Raw genomic sequence first — 20,851 nt, forward strand, 5'->3', positions numbered from 1 at the left:
CGACGTCTCTCTCGCTCTCATTCTCTCGTTTCCTCTCTTCTCCTGTCCCATGGTGCTGGTGAGAGGCAGCGTCAGAGGCCCCAGCCCGAGGCTCAGAATGGGTACTGCGACACATATATCCGCAGTCGGATCACGGAGCTGCCTCTGAAGTTGATGACGGTGTTGACAGTGATCATTTCCAAGTCCAGCTGGATGTCCCGGGGCCCTTTGATGGGGCGTGTCATCACCAGGGTGGCACTGATGGGGCCCGTTTGCTGTGGAGGGAATCAGGGGACACTCTTTAGAGAAGATCTTACTCAAGCAGAAAGTCTGGGTGGGCTCTTAGCAGGAAACTCCCTTTGTCCACGTCAGCGCCTAGCTTGGGCTATGCTATTCCCCTGGCTCTGCCCACTTGCCGCAGGGCTCTTTCCTGCTAACCCTTCAGGGCTCATCTGAAAGGTCACTTCCTGAAAGGAACCTTCTCTGATTGCCCAGTCATCCATGACACATCCCCCTGGGACCCTCGGCCATCGCACCTCTACTTAGCTGAGGACGGAAAGGATTTGTTGGCAAACGTAATTGTCAACATCTTCTACTGGATCCATATCTGATATTTAGGTCCCCACTAGACGATGAGCTCATTAAGAGCAGAGATCAGGGACCAGCAGGGGCATGGAGGTTAAGGAGCCTGATCCCACATGGCTGGCTGTTTGAGTCTCGGACCCAGTGGCTTGAAAATCACACCAGGTGCATGTTTGCATGCCCGAAATTCTGAGAGGAGACTAGAAGAGATGGAATTACAGTGTGGCTATTTCCCCTGGGTCGGGGGTGGTGGTGGTGGTGATTTCTCACCTCCCCTCATCTCTCTCTGGCAAGCACACATGCTCTACAGCAAAAACAAAACAAAACAAAACAACAACAACAAAAAACAGAGATCAAGGTCAGCCTTTTCACGCCTGAATTACCCCCCAGAATTCAGTGGAGTGCCTTGAACACAATGTGTTCAGAAAATAGATAAATAATTGATTGAATTTACTGCATGACTTAGGGCTGTCACTTCACCTCTCCAGGCCTCAATTAATTCCCAAACAAGTGATATCACAAGTGCCTAGGATACTTTTCAAACAGGAACAATTCCAAGATGTGCTAGTTTAGTACTTTTTAGGTAATGCCTAGGAAAGGTGAAATTTGAGTCCTATCTACACATTCTGCAACCACCTTCAGCTTCATCATTCTGTGGTCCTAATCATTTCCCCTGAATCATTTCTAAAGGTTCTGAGGTGGCAGAGGGAGAAGGCTGATGGCAGTTGAGCACCTGCCATGAGACAGGAGTGCTCGGGCCCTGTCGATCTCTTCTGCTCATCTCATCCTCCTGAAAACCCGGAGACCACAGTGTGGTCCCTGGCCCAGCAGCATCAGCATCAGCAGGGAGTTCGTGGGACATGAGAATCTCAGGCCACACCTAAGATCCACTGAGCCAGAACCTATAGCTTAACACAATGCCCGGGTGACTCTCGTGCACATTAACTATTGAGGAACACTGATCGAAGGCAGGGTCTTGGGCAGGACCCTGGCTGCTCTTCTGTGAAACCTGCACTAAAGGTACGAATCCTTCTTTTCCCATTTTATAAATAAGAAAAGTGAGGTCCAGTGAGGTTTAATGGGGGGTTAAGTAATCACTGGGTTGGCCAGCTAGTCAGGGGCAGAGCTAAGGGCTTCCATGCAGGTGTTCATTCTGACCCCAAGCTCCAAGTCTTTTTTTACAACATAATTACTGGAAGGGGTTGATGTGCATTTTCCCTGGCACTGCCCTACCTAAGTGAGAGATGGTCAGTGATATGGACCCAGACTGAGCACCTGTAGAGGAAATAGTGTGATGAGAACAGGGAGGGGCAGGAACATCACTTCCCATAAATGCAGAGCCTAGCCCAGAAGGTGAATGCAGCAGACTCTGAAATCAAGGAACTGGCTTGCTTAAAGCCACGCCAAGCATTTTATCTGTCTCCTTAAAGGGAGGACTCCCTATAAAATTCCGAACATCCTCTAAGAGCTGCCACTGGTACGACAAGGGCAGAGCTGGCAGATGGGTGCGGGCCGGGTGCTGGGACCTCCCCTGGCCACTGGGCCATCCATCAGGAGCCTGACAGCCACACAATTTCCTCTTGGCATTGGCGCCCTCTGTTCCCATCGGCGCCCACATACCGGCACCTCCTCTTGCAGAGGATCACTCAGACTTCCTTGTCAGCCCTTGCAAAACCTCAGAGTCCTGGGCCAGGACATCAGAAGGTACAGCCACACAGGGAAATGCTCCTGGCATTTGCTTATACAAATATCTAGCCAGTTTTCACTGTTTGCATGAACAAAGGCCAAAGTTGAGGACCCTGAGCTGTGAGCAGCACTCCAGAGGTTCGTCTGCAGAGCCTATGGGCTTCCAGGGGGAATGGAGTATGTGGAACCTTGCAGATTCTTCCTTTGGGCTTTCCATGAATATCTCCCAAGCATGAAAGACTCCAGGACTCCCATTTGGAAGTAACTTTTGGGGCTGGCAAGTCCCATCTCTGCCTATGTCAGATCCGCAGCACCCTAAGAAAGGCCTCCCCACAGTACCAGAGAGCCAGAGAGGGCCTGCGTGCCCTGCAGGACAGCTACCTCCCAGGCTGCGTTCAGGTTTCAGGGCACAGTCAAGGCACTGATGAAACAGACTCCCCAAGAGTCCCTGGAGGCTTTGGTGGTCATCGATGCAAAATGATGCAGAAGGTGGTGGAGGTCTTGGTGACGGTGGTGGTGGCTACGGCGCCAGGCGTGACAACCTTCCATACATCTCTAATTTGATCCTCATCACCTACCCCGTAAGTAAGTTAAGGATTCTACACAAGGCCACGAAACTAGTGCATGGCACTGGAATGTCTGACTCCAAAAATCACGCCTCTGACGGCTGTGCTCCATGGTAAGGGCTCGACGCCCCTCTGCTTCCCAATCATCCCACCACCCTGAACTCCACTTGGGAATTACCACTTCATGTTATGCTTGCTAGGCTGTTGTCCCCATCCCCATGACAGTGTGTGTGGGTTTCTCAGGGGCAGCAGCCACATCCCGTCTGTTTCTGAACTCTCGGCACCTGACTCTAAGCCGCACACGTAGCAAACGTGTGGGGGAAGAACGTGCACGCCTGACTGAACACCAGTCGACTTGACCACACGCAGAATCGGCTGCGAGTGGCCCGACAGACACATGACCTCCCTGCTCTGCTGCCCTATGACTCAGGTTTGCTCAGAATCCACTTGTGGGAGGGCAGGAAGGACTGTCTGATGTGTGGCAAGCAGTCAGCCCCATAGTAAGTCGGCTCCCCTTGGCCCTGCCACTGAGCCGTGTGGCGTGGAGTAAACACACTTCGGCACAGTCTGAGCTCCATGCCATGCTGCTTCTTCTGGACCTAATTGTGTCCCCAAGTCACCTGGCCAAAGCCAATCACCAGTCTCCTGTCCAGGGCTCAGTGTAAGACAGACTGCCAAAAGAGAAATTGTGAGAGGGCATGTGTGTACATGCATGTGTGTGGGTATGTATGTGGGTGGGTGGTGGGCATATGGGCATGCGTGTGTACACATGCATGTGAGTGGGTGTGGGTGTGCACATGTGAATGTACATGCAAACACGTGTGTGGTTTACCTGCTGGGTAAGATGAAGCTCATCCTCCCAAGTGTTTGTAATCGAATTGATGACCCACTGGGTGGGAGGGACTGGATGACCATGTGGCCCAACCTCCCCCATGAGGCGCCAGCCCCAGCAGCACCCGGCATCTCTAAGGCCCAGGTGCTCAGGACCTCCCGACAAGAGCAGCAGTGGCAGGCAGCAGTGTTACATTGTAATAGCTAATATTCACTGAACGCTTTGTTTTTAAATCATCTATTTAGTTTTATTTATTCCTTCATTCTTTTTTTTTTTTTTTTAATTTGACCAGAGAGGGAAAGTGAGAAAGTAAGACGCCAAGCCAAGTCCAAGATTTGAACCATGGTTGGCTATGTGGGAGTGTCCAGCGTCTCATCCATCACGCCACCTGCTGGTCCCCTCCCTGAACACTTTCTATATGACTTGGTGCCAAAGTAGACTTTTCTTGTTATCTCAATTTCTGCTGAGACCCCAAAGTTAGCAGAATATGTAAAAGTTCTTGATTCCAAAGTAAAATATAAGAATTTTTTTTCACTTTTTTTTTTTGGTAGAGGTTTTTTTGCCTTAGGGCACCTACACTCGCCGGACAGAGAGCGACAGAGACTGTGAGAGGGAAAGTGAGAAATCACCCCCCAGGGGGGATGGCCACACTGCAATCCCTTCTCCACTCTCCTCCTAGGATCTTGGGCATATACGCCATGCGCTCGGTGTGAGTTTCAAGTCACCATGTCTGGGATTCGAACCTCGTTTGGCAAGTGGGAGTCCAGCAACAACTGCTACACCATCTGCTGGCAAGAAAATATTTTGATGCCAGAATGCCTGGTTCAAATCCTGTTCTGGTGCTCACTGGCTGTGAGATCCTCGGTAGGCTGCTCACCCTCTGTGCCTCGGGGTTCTCAAGTGAAAAACTGAAAAACTGGGGTGACGAAACGACCCGTGTCCCATGAAGACGCTAGGACAGGTGCATGGAAAGCCTGACTGTGGCGCCTGGCACACACCCAGCACCACACATGGCTCGCTGCCCTGCTATGTGTGTACACAGCACTTGCAAAGCTGTGGCCCAAAGCCAGATCCCTTCCCCTCACTTCGTCACCACCTCTAGCCTACAGAAGTTTTACCAGCCTTTACCTCAAGCAAGAGGGGGTTTCAAGAGAACCATTCAGAGTGGGGTCCCCTGAAACTCAAGGATGCAGGCAGTGGTACTGGAGGCCCCCTGCAAAGTCTAGAGTTGCCAGCCCAGAGTTACCTCACACCACAACTTGGGGAGAGGTCTGCAGGGGAGCTGGCGTTGGGGTTCTGAAAGGCCCGCATGTAAAGTCTGTCTTCTGGGGTGCAGAAAACCTCCCCCCACCACCACAGAAAGTCTTTGTGGAACAGCACCAGAGCAAGGAGCTGAGAGGCCTGGGGTGGCAAAGTGGACAGCCAAGGCCCACCTGCCCACATCAGGGAGTGGTCAGCGTAAAGTCCACGGCAAATCTCAAAAAATCCTCCCAGCTTCCTGTAAAAAGCAGGGGCATTTCGGTCTCTGTCTGGTTATGATGACAACCATCGAGTAAGGTCCTGGCTTTCCCACGCTGCCCCAACCAGGGAGCAGCCAGAGTTAGCGCTGTCACTGTCACTGTCATTGCTGGGCAATCACACCCTCCCGCTCTGACACTGAATGTGGAAGTTTCCATTCACACCAGCACCGATTTCTGGCATGAGAGCATGAGACAGTCTACTAGTGACTGAAGGTGCCGGTGAGTCCTACGGGCTTGGCCTGGACGTCACTCAGGTGTGCACAGGTTTGGGCCAGCAGGGTGAAAAAAGAAAGTCACCCCACCAAATCCTGCTTGTTGATAAAAACAGCCATCCTGTGTTCCAGGCACTGCGCTAAGTAGATGATCTCATCTAATCCTAAAGTAAATACTGTTATTATCTCCTCTTTAGAGAGGAGGAAATTGAGGCCCAGAGAGGTTAGGTAATACGACAAAGGTCACATGGGCAGTGAATTGTAGAAGGCAGAGTGAAGCAGGTGAGCTGGCTCCTGAGCCTTCATTCAAACATGACTTCCTGGGCAAGGATCTGCAGCTTTGGACAGCCAGGACGCTTAGAGGGCTGCCCTGCCTGCTGGCTTCTCCCTGTCTCTCTGCCCCCACGCCCTGCAGCTTTCGAAGGGCTTTCTCCTGCTACTGAGAAGGGGAGAGGAAGGCAGTCCTTGGGACCTTTCAGGAAGTGACATCCCCTCCCCCTCAATCCTTCAGTTCTTTCAAACATTCTCATGGCAGGCCTATGTCCCCTGGTCCTCATCCATCTCTACATAAATACTAAAGCATTAGGGCCCTCCTCGGCGTTCTCAAACAGGGTACGAGCTGCATACAGCTCGGAGCTCTGAGTTTCAAGGGACTCTTACCACAGGCCCCAAGAGAGGGCTCCGCCTCCTGTCCACTGCACTTGTAGGACAATGTTACCGTTACTTCGCCCATTAGTATTGGATACCACTCACAGTCAGCCACCACAGGAAACATTGGGCTGAAGGGGATTTTTTTTTTTAAGGTTATTTATGTCTTCCTATGGGTGAGAGAGAGCCTACTCGCAACAGGGTCCTGATGCCACTCTCCGCCCCTAGGCTTCAGCCAGCCCCAGACCATGGGTGAGGCCATGCAGGTGTACTCAGGGAGGTCTCTGGACTGGAACTGCGAACCTCCCTGTGGGATTGCCACAGAGAGCACCATGTTTTATGGCTTACACCACCTTGTCCAAGTCTGGGAGGAATTTAGTGAAGGATATCTGAGTGAGTGAAGTCTTGCCCAGAGACCCCTGTCTCCACTGCCTGCAGACGTGCTGCCCTGTTCGCTGCCCTGTTCATCAAGGAGAAAACCTGGGGCAGGTGGAGTCAATGGAGGTATTTTATATCCCTAAGAGGAGCATCTTTGCATCCTATGGTTGGGACCCACTGTGTCTGTAAAGATGAGAGAGGCCATATGGGAGGATCCGGAGGGCTGGACTTATGCTCGTGGGAGCAGCAAGCCCTTGAGGCTTCACAGACTTCACAGATGTGGGGTTCTGCTAGACCGTGGTGCTTATGGGTTTGCGGGAAGGACAGACATGAGCTCCATCTCTGACATCTTACAAAAGCCTCTCTACCCATGACTCATCACAGTTTCTTCCAAAGCCTTGGTCCTGCCACTCTGGCCTACTGAGCCAGGCCAACACTAGCTCCTTGGGCTGTATCATCACCCGACCTGATTCTGGGAGGGTCTTGCCCAAAATATATTAATGAAGACATGCCAGCCCCGGAGTCTTTTCTAATCCCATATAACTGTTGCCTCTAAGCCCTTCCTGTTTTCAGCCAGCCCCAAAGGCAAGGATTGAAAGATTCTGCCAGGAGATAGGGAAATGGAGCTATGGAGCTCAAATCTGTAGCTCTTTCACGGGCCCTTGGGCCAGTCCCTGGTAAAAGTGGGTAAACATGCATGGCCCTGCCCTTTTGACCTTAAATCCCCACAGTGCCCTGGAGAGTCACACACACTATCTGCTTGCTGGAAATGCAGATTCCTGGTGTGGGAGGCTGAATAGTGCCCCCCCCCAAAGATATCTAGGCCCTAATCCATAGAAACTGTACAAGTTACTTTATAAAGGAAAAGGGTACTTTGCAGATGTGAATAAGGATCTGGACATAGGGAGATTATCCTGTTACCTGGATGGCCTTAAAATCTAATCACACATGTCCTAAGAGGGAGGCAGAGGGAAATGTGATACATATAGAAGAGAAGGGGGAAGTGGGACCACAGAGGCAGACACTGGAGTGTGTGGCCCTGGTCGAGCTGGCAGTGACCAGAAGCTGGACAGGCGGGGATTGAATCCTCCTTTAGAGCCTCTGGAGAGAGTACAGTCCTGCAAGCACCTTGATTTCTGCTCGGTGAAACAGATTTCAGACGTTTGGCCTCCAGGACTATGAAAGAATAAGTCTTAAACTTGGGGTCATTTGTTATAGCAGCCACAGGAAACTAATACACTGGGCCTCATTCACCATCTTCTGAAACAGTCTCTGGAGAAACAGCGCTGGAATCTGCTTTAGGACAAGTGCCCGAATTCACATTACAATGTGAAAAACTATCTTTAAAGAAGTGTGATTTCTCCCTGCCATTGCAAGAGATAAGCCCAGTAATATAAATGGCATTGTATGTATGCAATTTACAGAAAAGGAAACATACTTTAGGAATATATTCTCTAAAAGTTTTTACTAACATGGATAAATCAGTGCTATTCAAACTTCCTACAGTGATGGATTATTTTTTTCCCAATATTTTTAGTTTTTTTTTTCCTTTGCCATAGGGTACATACGCTCACCAGAAAGAGAGAGAGGGAACATGAGAAATCACCCCCCAGGGGATGGACATACTGCTATCCCTTCCCCTCCATTCTCCTCCTGAGATTTTGGGCACAAATGCACATTTGTCCAGCGTGATTTTCAACCTTCCAGGTCCAGGACTCAAACCACAGTCGGGTATGTGGGTGTCCAGCACCTTAACCATCATGCCACCTGCTGGCCCCAGTGATGGACATTTTTATATCTGAACTACCTAATAGAATAGCCACGTGTGGTTACTGAGCACTTGAAACATGGCTAGTGCCGCAGAAAGCCTGAACATTTTATGTTATTTAACTTCAATAAGTTTTGATTTCAAGGCCACAGTGGCTATGGTGCTGGACAATGCCAGTAAGGCCAACCTTCACATTCTGTGACCTGTGCCTTTATATTCCCGGGATGGGAAGACCATGAGGGCAAGGGTTAGGGGTGTTGTCTTCACTGCTGTATCCTCGGTTACTAGAATTGCACAGTAGATCCTTAGTAAGCATCTATCAAGTGGATGGTTGGGTAAATAAAGATATGATTGCCTTTCCCGTAGAATTTTAAGAGAAAAGAGACCTAAACTTGCATCTTGACCCAACTTCTTTCACAGATGAGGATCCTGAAGGTCACAGAGGAGAAGCATGTCTCACGAAGCCACACAAGGAGTAAGGGAAACCAGACCATGGACTCCCGACTCCTACTCACTCCCGTCTCCTCCCTTCGCACCTATTCCTCCAGCTGCACTCTTACCTGTCTCCATGAAGCACAGTCCTAGGTGGACAACACAGGCCCTCATTAGAGTCAGTGACCACTGCAACACTCCCCCTTACCCGCATATAGAATTCTCTGCCCTCGTTCCCAGACTTGATCTGGAAAATGTAATAGGCCCCGGGGTAGCGGGTCGTGGCTTGCATCTGGAAGATGTCAGCAGGCACGGAGCGTCCTGACACCACATCCATGTCACGATATAAGATGGTGAAGGGCTGGTCTCTGCAGCCGGGATTCTCAGCAGGACACATACAGCGGCTGGTGGGAAGGGAAATTGTGTGAGTAAATTCTCCCCAGGCTTGGATGTGCCTGCTTCCTCTCTTAAAACACTAAAAATAAGGGGCCGGCAGGTGGCAGGGTGGTTAAGGGCACTGGACTACCACATGGTTGACAGCAGTTCGAGTACCAGACCTGGCGGCTTACTTTCTTACTTTCCTTCTCTCTCTCTCTCTTGCTCTGTGCCTCTGTGGTCAGAAAGAAAGGAAGGAAGGAAGGAAGGAAGGAAGGGAGGGAGGAGAAAGAAAGCAGGGAGGGAAGGAGGGAGGGAGGAAAAGAAAGAAAAGAAGGAAGGAAGTTAAATAAAATCATTCTTTAAAAAAAAAACACCGGGACCAGCAGTTAGCGTAATGGCTATGTCGCTGGACTCCCATGTAGTTGACCACAGTTCGAGTCCCAGACTTGATGGCTTAAAACTCACGCTGGGCACGTCTGCGTGCGTGCCCAAGATCCCAAGAGGAGAATGGAGGAGAAGGGATTGCGGTGTGGCCATTCCCCCTGGGGGGTGATTTCTCACTTTCTATCTCTCTGTCTCTCTCTGTCTGTCTGGCGAGCGCACGTGCCCTATAGCAAAAACCTCTTTAAAAAATAATAAAATTTTAAAAATAAAAAAAAAACACTGAAAATGTAGGCACCCCATTTTTATTCCAATGCCCTAACTGTAGACCCCTCCACTCCTGACTCTCATCTGAAAACTCCAGCACGTAGGTAAGTTCTCTGTTTCTTACAGAATATCCTCCTCTGACTGATCAGACATCCTGGCTCCTAGAATAGAAACCTTAGATTTCTGCTTTTCAAGATACTGAAACATTCTTTAGTGCCCTTTATATTTGTCACTTATTCGGATGGCAAAGTGTGCCACTGGTCACATAGTCCTTCGCGTTCTCAGCCATTGACGCTCATCAAGAAGTTTGAAAAGCAAGCTATTACTAGACCGACGAGTCTTGGAGGTCCTTTTCCACATGCTGTTGCGGTTAGTCCAATGTGTGTGAAACATAATCGAATCTTTTATTCAGTAAACAAGAGCCCAGAACTCACTATGTACAAGACCCAGTATTAGGGACTTGGGAAATGCAATGATAAGCAAGATTCTGACCTCGAAGAGTTCACGTGAAGGAAAAAGTAAGTCAAGGATCCAAATGACTCTAATATGACACAACCAGTACAAAACCACTAACGGCACATCCTAGCTTAAAATCACCGCCTTCAGTCACCAAAGAACTGTCAGAGATACTCTGATTAATCCCTGACCCTTCTCTCTCCTCACCTCGTTCCTGAGAATCCCCTTAGCAGTCAGTCCACATCAGACGGCACCTGTCTTGAGGCTCTGGAGTTAGCCTTGTGGTGTTTCTGTCGCTCTCCCCTAACTTCCAACCTATCCACAAAACCTGCTGGCCCTGCTTCCAAGAGAGATTCCAAATCTTGCCAAGTCTCATCATCTCACTCTTAAGTGAGATTAAGACCATGTCACTGCTGTGGTCTTTCAGACCATCGACCTCTCACACCTGGACCTCTGTGATGGCCTCTTAATGGGTCAGAGAGCCGTTTGTCAAGTATTAATATTAATCAGATTAGATTTGGCCCCTGCATTAAAGATTCATTAGCAGGACCAGCAGGTGGTGTAATGGTTAAGTTGTTGTACCCCCACCTAGTGGGTCACGGTTCAAGTCCTGGACCCGGCAGCTTAAAACTCACGCTGGACATGTGTGTGTGGGTGCTCAAGATCCTGAGAGGAGAATGGAGGAGAAGGGATTAAGATGTGAATGATTCCCCTGGGGATTTCTTGCTTTCTGTCTCTCTGTCTCTCCAGTGAGTCCCTACACCCTGCAGCAAAAATCTCTCCAAAAAAAAAAAAAAAAAGGACTCATTAGCTACCCCTGGCAACTTGGATGAAAGCTAAACACCCACTTTAGCCTCTAAGACATGGGGACATTGGTCTGGCCTCTGTCCAGTTCTCTAACTTGCTCTCAGGCCACTGTCCACTGCACCCACCAGGTCACAGCAACTCAGGCGTCTCCCATACTCCAAGACATCAGCGTTACTCTTACCTTACAGCCTTTGCACATGCTGTTCCCCTGCCCTTCCACTCTCTGTTTGGCTAATGTCAACTCACCTCCCCATCCCAGCTCAAACATCATTTCTTCAGCGGGGCCTTCAGACTCTTGGGTATAGACAAGGTCCAAAATACTCCTTTCCGTTCTTTCCATCTATAGCATCTATCACAATTGATTATTTATTCATCTATGTGACAATTGGCTTAATGTCATTCACCTCCACTAGACTCTGAGCTGCATATGAGCAAAAAGAATAGCACCTAGTACACACCAGAAATTTAACGAGCATTTAACAAATGAATGGACACAAATAATCTTCAAGTTCCTTTTTTTTTTTTTTCTTTTAGTGTTGCTATAGGGTGAATGCACTTGCCCAAAAGAGGCAGAGAGTGAGAGGTGGGAAAAGTGAGAAATCACCCCCAAAGGGGGATACCACAATCCCTTCTCCATTCTCTCAGGATTTGGGGCATGCACATACACACACACACAACCAGTGTGTTTTTTAAGCTGCTGGGTCCGGGAGTTGGCTGTGTGGGATCCAGCCACCTTAACCTCTATGCACCTGCTGGCTCTAAAGATCCATGTTTGGTAGGACTGCATCAAAATAGTCAAGTCAAAATGTCCCTGATGCCAAAATGGCCATATGAAAATGTCACACGTCACAGAGAAAATCCCTGCTCTAGTTCCTAGAAGTTTGGCCAAGGGAGTGATGTCACCCAGCTGAAGAGGATCACGAATAGCTGAGAGAGGCAGCATTTACTGAGATATGAAAGACAGGCCAGATCTGGCCACGTGGACATGGAAGAAACGCTTTCCATATGGTGGGAGGTCTGTGCACCAAAGTCCTGACTAGGCCAGGGTGTGGATAAAGGCGAGAGCAAGGCCCATTCAGGCTGGCAGGTATGCAGGACACCCAACAGGAAAATAGGGCTGCAAGGGGGCTGGAGTCAGGCTGAACTGGGGCCCGGAGGCTGGTGTCACCATGTGTGTTCAGTGTCATAGCAGAGGCTTCACTGGTTACACCAGCTCAGTGTTGTGGGCCAAACTGGGTCAGTTCCCCAGCCACAGACAGAAACCCAGAGCCAGGAATTGAAGCCAGTGAGAGCAGCCTGAATGCCACATAGGGCCCTTGAGCCAGAGGTGGCGGGGCCTGTTCTAAAGTGTTGCTAAGAAGCACAGCTCTCAGCAACAAGCGAGCAAAGACAGCTCTAATGGACCCACTGTCCTGACTTTGTCTTCTTTTTTGCCGGGAGAACAAGCACACTGGTGAGCCACGAATTCTTCTGTTAGATGCTGCGTCATCTCCAGTGAGATAGCTTGGCCTTGCTAGTAGTAAATATGTGACCTTCGAAAGAGAGTAGGGCAGTGGGACAGCAGGTAGCACAGTGTTAAGGTGTTGGACTCCCACAAAGTCAATTACGGTTTGAGTCCCGGGCCTGACGGCTTGAAACACACCAGGCACATGTGCATGCATGCCCAAAGTCCTGAGAGGAGAATGGTGGAGAAGGGGTTTCAGCATGGCCATCCTCCCTCGGGGTATTTCTCACTTTCTCTACCCCTCTGGTGCACACACACCCTATAGCAAAAATCTCTCAAAAGTGAGAGAGAGAGAGAGAGAGAGAGAGAGAAGGGCAGAAGATGTACTTGCATACAAGCATGTGGGGCGTGTGTGTGTGTGTGTGTGTGCATGCATGTGCACACGTGTGCAGAGGCCAAGGAGGAACTGAGATGATTAAATAGGAGAAGCAAAAGCAACCCCTAGTGTGCCAGGGACAGAAAATGCTGTCCCAGCACATAGAACTCATTGAAGCTGTCTTCACTTTCGTTCTCCCCTTAACTCTAATATTTGCCATCTGGTGATTTAGAGAAATGCTGACCATTTTGGCATCAGAAACTTGAGTAAAGCAAGCCGTACACTCTCAGGTGTTGAGAACTTTCTAGCAAACTCTCTAGATCACAGACCCTACCCCAAAACCTCTGAATCAGAACAGAACTCGCACGAGATCCCGAGGTGGTCCTGTGCATGCTACATTGGAAAAAGCCCACTCTAAAAGACCCTGTATCCAGAATAAAGTCATGAACGGGAAAAAGGAAGCTCATGTGCCCCACCCCCTTCAGGGTAGTTTTCTAGAGAACTGTCACGTTGTTCTCACATGAGTAGGGGTGTGATAGAGAACTCTGTGTGTGTGTGTGTGTGTGTGTGTGTGTGCAAGCACACACACACATACATGCACACACACACAGGTGAGCATGTGTGGCAGGAAGCAAGCCAGGTCTCCTGATTCCCTGGCTGGTGCCCTCTCCTTCACACACTGCCGGCCTCCTGAGCCAGACTTCCACCGCGTTTCCATTTCCCAAGGAGAAGCCACGACTTACTTGTCACTGATCCTCAGGTAAGGTTCCTCGCAGCGGATGGGATCAATGCATTTGAAGCCCCCTTGCAAATTGTAGCAAGACTGCTGTAGAGAGCACGTGTGGTTTCTGTGCTCACACTCGTTGATGTCTGAAATGCAGGGTGGGCAGAAGCTGAAACAGGACTGTACTTCTACAGTTTTGGCCCTGGGCCGGGCCTGTAGGGGTGGGGGAGCGGAGGGCTGCCAGGTCCTCCTATAGAGCCACACGACTTGGTATGGCAGTCACCTGGACACCAATGGCTGCTCTGTGCTTGACATGTGGTTAGCCCAAATGAAAATGTGTATGTGTTGCAAGTTGAAAATACCACATCGGATTTTGGCAACTCAGTATAAAAAGGGATGTGAAACACCTTATTGGTAATTTTTATATTTAGTTGAAATGATAATCTTAGGTTGTAGGAAATGCCATGATGTTTTTCTAAGCAAAAGTGTGTCATGATTTTTCCGACAGCCCAATATGTTGAATATAGTACATTAAATAAAATATAGTATTAAAAGTACTTTGACCTATTTCTTTTTACTTTCTTAATGTGGCCACCAGAAAATGCAAAGCTACATAGCTGGGCCACACGTGTAGCTCACACGCTATAACTTTTCTCTTTTTTCTTTAAGACAGGGCCTCGCTATACTGCCTAGGCCAGCCTGGAGCTCGTGATCCTCCTGCCCACTTACTGGGGTTAAAGGTGCATGCCACCTTGCTCAGCCCTCCATTTGACCTGGAGTCAAACCTGGGTCTCCCATGTGCTCTCAGCCTGTAGAACCCAGCATCCTGGCAGTGTATGCCACTGTGGCTGGGTCTCCCGTGCTATTGCCACTCAGCCCCACTGTGGAGAATTCTTGCTTGATGTTGGGGTAAGGCAGGTTCAGGGAGGCTGAGATGGGTCAGCAGCTCCTACACTGGCCCCCAATAAGAGAGGGGCTGGAAATCTGGCCAGTCTGGACAAGACTTCTTCCTTTCACAGCCTGGGGTCCTGCTCCTGGGAGGATCATGGCAGTCATGATCAGGTGCATGAGGTCTCCCTGGTATCTGTCCTCCAGGAGGTCTGGAGAAGGAAGCTGGCCATCCTGCCCTCCAGGTCATGAGGGAATGCCTGCGTTTTGGTCCTTGCACTGGGCCAGGCCACAGGAAGTCCTGGCTGGGTCTAGAGCAGTCCTCAGAGGGGCCGTGGAGATCCACCTGGGGGACCCTTTGTGGGAGCCATGTGCATCTGTGAGGTCGTGGCCTGGACACAGGATAGGCCGTGGTGGGAGAAGGCATCCTGCTCACTCTGGGAGCCACCGACATCCACTCACCCCCCGCCTCCTTCCAACCTGAAACCACACAGGACTCCCCAGGTGAAGAGGTCCAGCTGCCTCCCGAGTCAGCCCCACCTGACACCTCCCCGGCAGGTCCCTCCAGACAGCCTTACCCTGACAGCTCCGGTTGTCATCCAGCAGGATGTAGCCTGGTGGGCAGGAGCAGAAGTAGGTGCCAGGCTGGTTCACACACTCGTGCTGGCAGAGGAACTCGGAGAAGCTGCACTCGTCCATATCTGGGGGCGACAAGTTACACCTGATCTTTATAATCACAGGCTATCTGGGGATGGGAGCTTGTGGGCACCCCAATGCCTGCTTTACTGCTATAAGTTTCCCACTGACTTCTTGAACACTCCGGTTAACGGGGAGCTCATTACCTATGGAGGATGTCATTGATCTGGATGGCTCTACTTGTTAGAGACTTCTTTCCTGCCGAGCTGACATCCACCTCCATGAGGTTTCCCACATCGTCTGCCTCAGCTGTTTCATGTTTGCCATTGCATCATTTCGCCCTGCCAGCGCATCCACGCTCCACCTCTGACCTCCCCAGGAAGCTGAGATGTGTATGCCTGCTAGGGTTTCTGGACCCAGAGCTCTTTCTCAAGACCCAGAAAACGTTCACTCCCCTGGTCTTCTGAGGAGGCTGCTCCAGCGATGCCACTGCCCTACCATTGCTCTCCCTGCAAGCCGAGGGACAGTGTTGTTTCTAAAATCACATCAAAAAGGGACATGTCCAGAAAGCCAGAGGGTATTGATGCGTGTGAAATTTCATCTTTGGGGCCAACAGATGGCGTGGAGGTTGAGGAACCAGGGAGGTTGAGGGGAGTGCGTGTGCCTTATGACAAAAGTCTGCTTTAAAAAAAAATTCATCATATCAGACCAGCCTGTGGCCTGGTGGTTACATAAGCCAGATCCCACATGGCCAGATGCCCAGTTCGAGTCCTGGACCCATGGCTTGAAGAACACGCGCTGAGTGTGTGTGTGCATGCCCAAAATCCTGAAAGGAGGGAGAGATGAAGGAGAAGGGATTGCGACATGGCCATTCCCAGTGGGGGGAGGGTGCTTTCTTGCTTTCCCTCTCTGTCTCTCTGGTGAGTGCATGTACCCTCTGGCAAATAAAAGAGGAAAGGGAAGGAAGGAAGGAAAGAGAGAGAGAAAGAGAAAGAAAGTTCATTGTATCAAAAAACCTCCTTGAAAAAGAAAATTCTGGAGAGGCATGGGGTGGGCAGACATCTGTCCCTCTGGACATGGGATACAGCAGCCTCGAGCAGCCTCAGACTGGCCAGGAGCTGGCCCACCCTCGGGGAGCAGAGTAGGATGTAGAGAAGGAGCTTGTCTACGCAGGCTGTGGCAGTTGAAGCAGAAGCAGAAGCAGACGTTCCAGAGAAGTCAACTGCTCATCACACACAGAGTTTGGCAACAGAGACCCCATTTGAGCCTCATTCAACAAGCACGCCAAAGAAAACATGTTTTTCTTGCATTTGTTGTTTCCCGAAAACTTGCTTTCACTGATTTCCCCATGTGACGTGTCCTCGGATTACTCTCTAACTCACAGACCACTGGTGGCTGAAATCACTCAGGAAGGGTGTCGGCTAGAACCCAGCAGCTTCTCCACCACCAGAGAATTCTGGGGTACTACACCTAACGCCACTCACATCCAAGAGGGAAAACCTTTTCCACCTCTCTTGGTGGTTTTCAAATGACGGGTCCTGAGCCAGCGGACTTATTAGAGGATGCTGGTTTGAAGAGTGACAGTGTCTCGGGCCATGCCTGCTCTTGTCATGCCACCATCCCGGTCCCCAGGAGCCTCGTAGAACCGCAGCCCATCATAACAGCATGTGTCCTAGTTTATTTCTGCTGAGTTTGTGGATTCCATTCTTACCTACAGTATAAGTAGCACCAATACCTGCCGGTGCCGGAGGCTTGCTAGTGCCAGGCACCGGGCTAAACGCTTTGCATGCCTCAACTTATTGAATCCCCTGCCTGGCCCTATGAAGGAGATACTGTTACTACCCATATTTTACAGCAGAAAAATTGAGGCTTACAGTGGCTAGGTGACTTGACCAAGTTTACAGATTACGAGTAAGTAGGAAAATCGGGATTTGAACCTAGCCAGTGAGGCCCTACCTCCTGCGATACTGTCTCTGTAAGTATGCTTAGGATGTAAAGTCAATGGATTTGGAGAGTTCTGAGGGCAGGGAACTCCCCCAGGCAGGATTAGATCCAATGCAAATGAAGAGGGTAACACCTACCCAGACCTTCTATGAGCAGGAAAGAGCCATAACAGATCCCACTCAGTTTCTCCTCGAGTCTGCAATTCCTGGATTTCACTCAGGGCTGTGGCTCCACCCTCCACTGAAAAGCTGAAGAACAACCCCCTGTTCTGGTGAGCAGTACACATTAGGCATTTTCTCTCCTCCACGTGAAAATCCACCATGGTTTCCAGCTTGGCTTAGTAAATCCCCAAGGGACAAGGGGACACAGCTAGGAAAGGCCCGGGGCACACCCCAGCTGTGATAACACAGTGAGGATAACAGTGCTTGGGGAAAGCAGAGAAGCACAGGAAGGGAGTGTAGGGGTACACAGAAAACAACTCTCCCACGTCCCACTGTCCCCTCCACAGCCTGAAGGAGCCAGGGGTCATGCTAAGTCTTCAGGAAAGCAGGCATCACGGTGAACATGGGAGAGACGGTGGCCATTCTGGATAAAATGAAAACTTTATTGAGTCCTCACAGGACCAGGCCTGTAGCCTAGTAGCTAAGGGAGCTGAATGGCCAACCATATCTAATTCCAACCATAATGGCTTGAAAAACATGTCAGTGTGTGTGTACACGTGTTGCAAATCCCAACAGGATAGAGAAATGGAGGAGAAGGAACTGTGGCATGAGCATGTCCCACAGGGAGTGGAGGTGCTTTCTTCCTCTCCCTCTCCATCTCTTTCTCTCTCTGGTGAGTGCATGCACCCTCTGGCAAGGAGGAAAGAAAGGGATGGAGGGAGAGAGAAGAAAGGGAAAGGAAAGGAAGAGAAAAATCTCACCAAACCAGCAAGGATTTAAGCTCCTCAAAAAAACCTAAAGTCCCTTATAGTTATACTTAGGGATGATAAATTAGCATGTAATAACACTTGAGGCCAGAGGTGGCATGGTGATTAAGGTGCTGGACTTCCACATTGCCAACCCGGTTCAAGTCCCAGACCCGGTGGCTTGCTTGCTCACTTCCCTCTCTCTGTGTCTCTCTCTGGTGAATGCATGTGTCCTATAGCAAATTTTTTAAAAGAAATAATAATAATAAATAAATAAAATAATTCTAAAATAAATAAATAAAATAACACTTAAGTACACGAACTTGTTTAATCTTTAGAATCAGCCTACGAGAGCAATCGGTCAGTTGATTAATTAAAAAAAAGAGGAAACGGAAACTCAGCAAGTCACTTGGCCTAGGCCAGCAGTAAACAATACGGCCAGAATTTGAGCTCCCTCTGGCTTGAGGGACACCACCACACCGCCTCTGCACATGGTCTACAAACACCTGAAGATCTGTAGGCAATTCTCAAGAAACAAACAGTCCCGTCTCCTAATGCTCACCTTTCCACGCTTCTGATTTCCTTAGTTCACATTTCCCGAAAAGTATCATGGGGAACATGGACATCTAGGAAGACAGTGTCCTTTTGTGCCTGAGGGTATTTTATTTCTGATCCTGGGACAGATATTTAGTCTGAGGCCCTCTGTAACTGCCTGCTTGTGCCTCTGACTTTCCCAGCCCTCGAGAGACGTTTCATTTGTTTCTGTCCCTAGAAGGCTTCCGTCCCAAGTGAAAGTATCACACAAGTCTCTTTCATGACCTGGGTCGGTTCCTGTTACAGTGAAACCCAGGATTAGGAAACTTTCCATTCTGCAGGACAAAAAGATTTTCACACCCTAGTGTATGGCCCACGTCTTTTGAAAAGTACAATAGGACATTATTAATTTGGCCTTTGGTCATTCACAACTGATGGTGATGCCAAAAGTGAGTGGAACGGAGGTGAATTTAATTTGACATTAACAAACAAGGAGAGAAGAAAGGGAGTTAGCTGTACATGACTCTGTGAAACGCTACCATGAGAAATATGAGTAAAAAGTAGTCGCGATTCTCAAGGAGTTTACAATCTACTAATAGTTTTCTAATTCTCTAGGAAAATAAAATTGAACTTTGTTGGGAAAAAGAGAGGGGATTAATAAGAAAATTAGAGTAAACAAACGAGCATGGGCAGAGAATCAGCTCCTAAGATTTGAAAAGAATTTATAAAAGGTCAACCAAGCCATGTCTGTGTTTTGACAAAAAATTACTAGGATTTCATTCACTCATGTCACTGGAACGGCTGAGTGATTAAAACAATAGACTTACAAGTTTATTCATTCAACAATCAATCATTTGATTCAAAAACAATATATTGCATGTCCACTATATGCCAAGCCTTGTCCTCCCCATTGATTACTGTAGAGTTGTCAGAATTTCACAAAAGTGAATGTGCTCACGTACATGATCTTCGCTCCATGCCCCTGCAGTCCTACCCTATATTCATGGGTCACCACGCTCTATAAATACTATCTGTGCTCTCCCCAGAACTTGAGTCAGTGCTAAGTAAGGACAGGTAACTCTCAAACCAACAGACAAAATCAGGTGTCTCCTATCTCTTGTCAACCCCACCTCAGGTTCTAGCTCCATTGATTTTTGCATTCAGGGTCAGATGACAAAGAAGGTGAGTCTCCTTTCTGCCTCTAGGGAAGTGCTTCATCTCCGTTCTGTAGGGCTGTAATCCCACTGCCCTGAGAAATGTCGCAAACTGGATGTGTATCCAGGAAATGAGAGGAAACACCTGTGAAGGAAGTCCTTGTCCTCCCACCCCCAGGTCCCTAGTATAGAAGGAAGTCTCCAATGCCAAAACCCATTACCACTGCAATGAACGCCATCATCCTCGAGTTCATATCCTGGGTCACAGCGGCAGATGAAAGAACCATAGGTGTTGACACAGGTTTGCACACAGGGGTTCTCAGTTGCACACTCATTCACATCTGTAGAAAGCCAAAGCACATCACTGATCATTCTCATAACAGAGCGCCCATACTAACCAGGCGTAAAAACCTGCCCTGCAACAAAACCCATTACCATCAGGAGACCAGCTCTGCAGGTACCTAGGATCTCTATCTAAGACCTAACAGTTTGGGATCTCAGACCCCAAAAAAAGGCCAGGCCTCTCTCCGGCCTCCATCCACATGTCCTTTCTAGGGTCACAAGTCAGGAAACGTGTCCAAACTATAGATAGAATTATATAGATATTGTGTCATTGGAAAAGTCATGACGCGTTTTTTGCATAGAATAACAGAAAAATACAACATAATTTTCTGACAACCCAACATATATACATACATACATATATATATATGTGTGTGTGTGTATTCATGTATTCATTTATTTATTTACTTTTCCTCTGAGTGCTCCAAAGATGGTAGGAAGCAGGAGATTTGCAGGCCTGGGATTAGCCCTCTCCTTTAAGAGGATATATAGATAGATAGATGATTGATTGATAGATAGATAGAGATAGATAGATAGATAGATAGATAGATAGATAGATAGATAGATAGATATGTATGTATGAGACTTCTTCTACAAAGCTAATCTGGGGTGAGAGGAGAAGTAAGGAGCCCATTCTTCCACTGGCCTGGGCTGACCCCTGTGAGCACCCTCTCTCCCATGCTCCATACACCAAGACCAAAGTTCCAGCTGAAAGGTTGTTCATTCTTTTCGGAAGCCCAGGTAAACCTCTTAAGACTCTGAAAAGAGATCTGAGTGTTTTCCAAGTTAACAACCTTCGAGGCAGGCAGTTCGAGGTTTTACTTAAAGGGGAGGGCTAATCCCAGGCCTGCAAAGCTCCTGCTTCCTGCCATCTCTGGAGCTCTCAGAGGAAAGGTAAATAAAAGGATGAATGAACAGCCATGTAAGGAAGGGCCAGCAAGATACCAGTCTTCCCAGTGCCCCTTAGGAGGTTCACGTTTCTCCTCCAGGATGGGGCGGGGGTGGGGGTG

The 20,851-nt window shown here is 49.0% G+C and overlaps 1 protein-coding gene across 2 annotated transcripts in view; it reads right to left on the minus strand.

The window, feature by feature from the left end:
• Positions 1-6: 6 nt before the first annotated feature.
• The window catches only part of FBLN5 (fibulin 5), a 98,631-nt gene continuing 77,786 nt past the window's right edge, over positions 7-20,851 (minus strand). For both annotated transcript variants that reach the window (XM_006155803.3, XM_006155802.3), the window contains exons 7-11: positions 19,721-19,840; positions 14,903-15,025; positions 13,456-13,582; positions 8,812-9,007; positions 7-254 (exon numbers count right to left, since the gene is read on the minus strand). In XM_006155803.3, coding sequence (XP_006155865.1) covers positions 93-254; positions 8,812-9,007; positions 13,456-13,582; positions 14,903-15,025; positions 19,721-19,840 — 728 coding nt within the window. In that variant the 3' untranslated portion in view covers positions 7-92. The remainder of the gene's footprint in view (positions 255-8,811; positions 9,008-13,455; positions 13,583-14,902; positions 15,026-19,720; positions 19,841-20,851) is intronic.

This window comes from Tupaia chinensis, unplaced genomic scaffold (genome assembly GCF_000334495.1).
Source record: "Tupaia chinensis unplaced genomic scaffold, TupChi_1.0 Scaffold000469_1, whole genome shotgun sequence".
In the NCBI taxonomy this organism is placed as follows: Eukaryota; Metazoa; Chordata; class Mammalia; order Scandentia; family Tupaiidae; genus Tupaia; species Tupaia belangeri.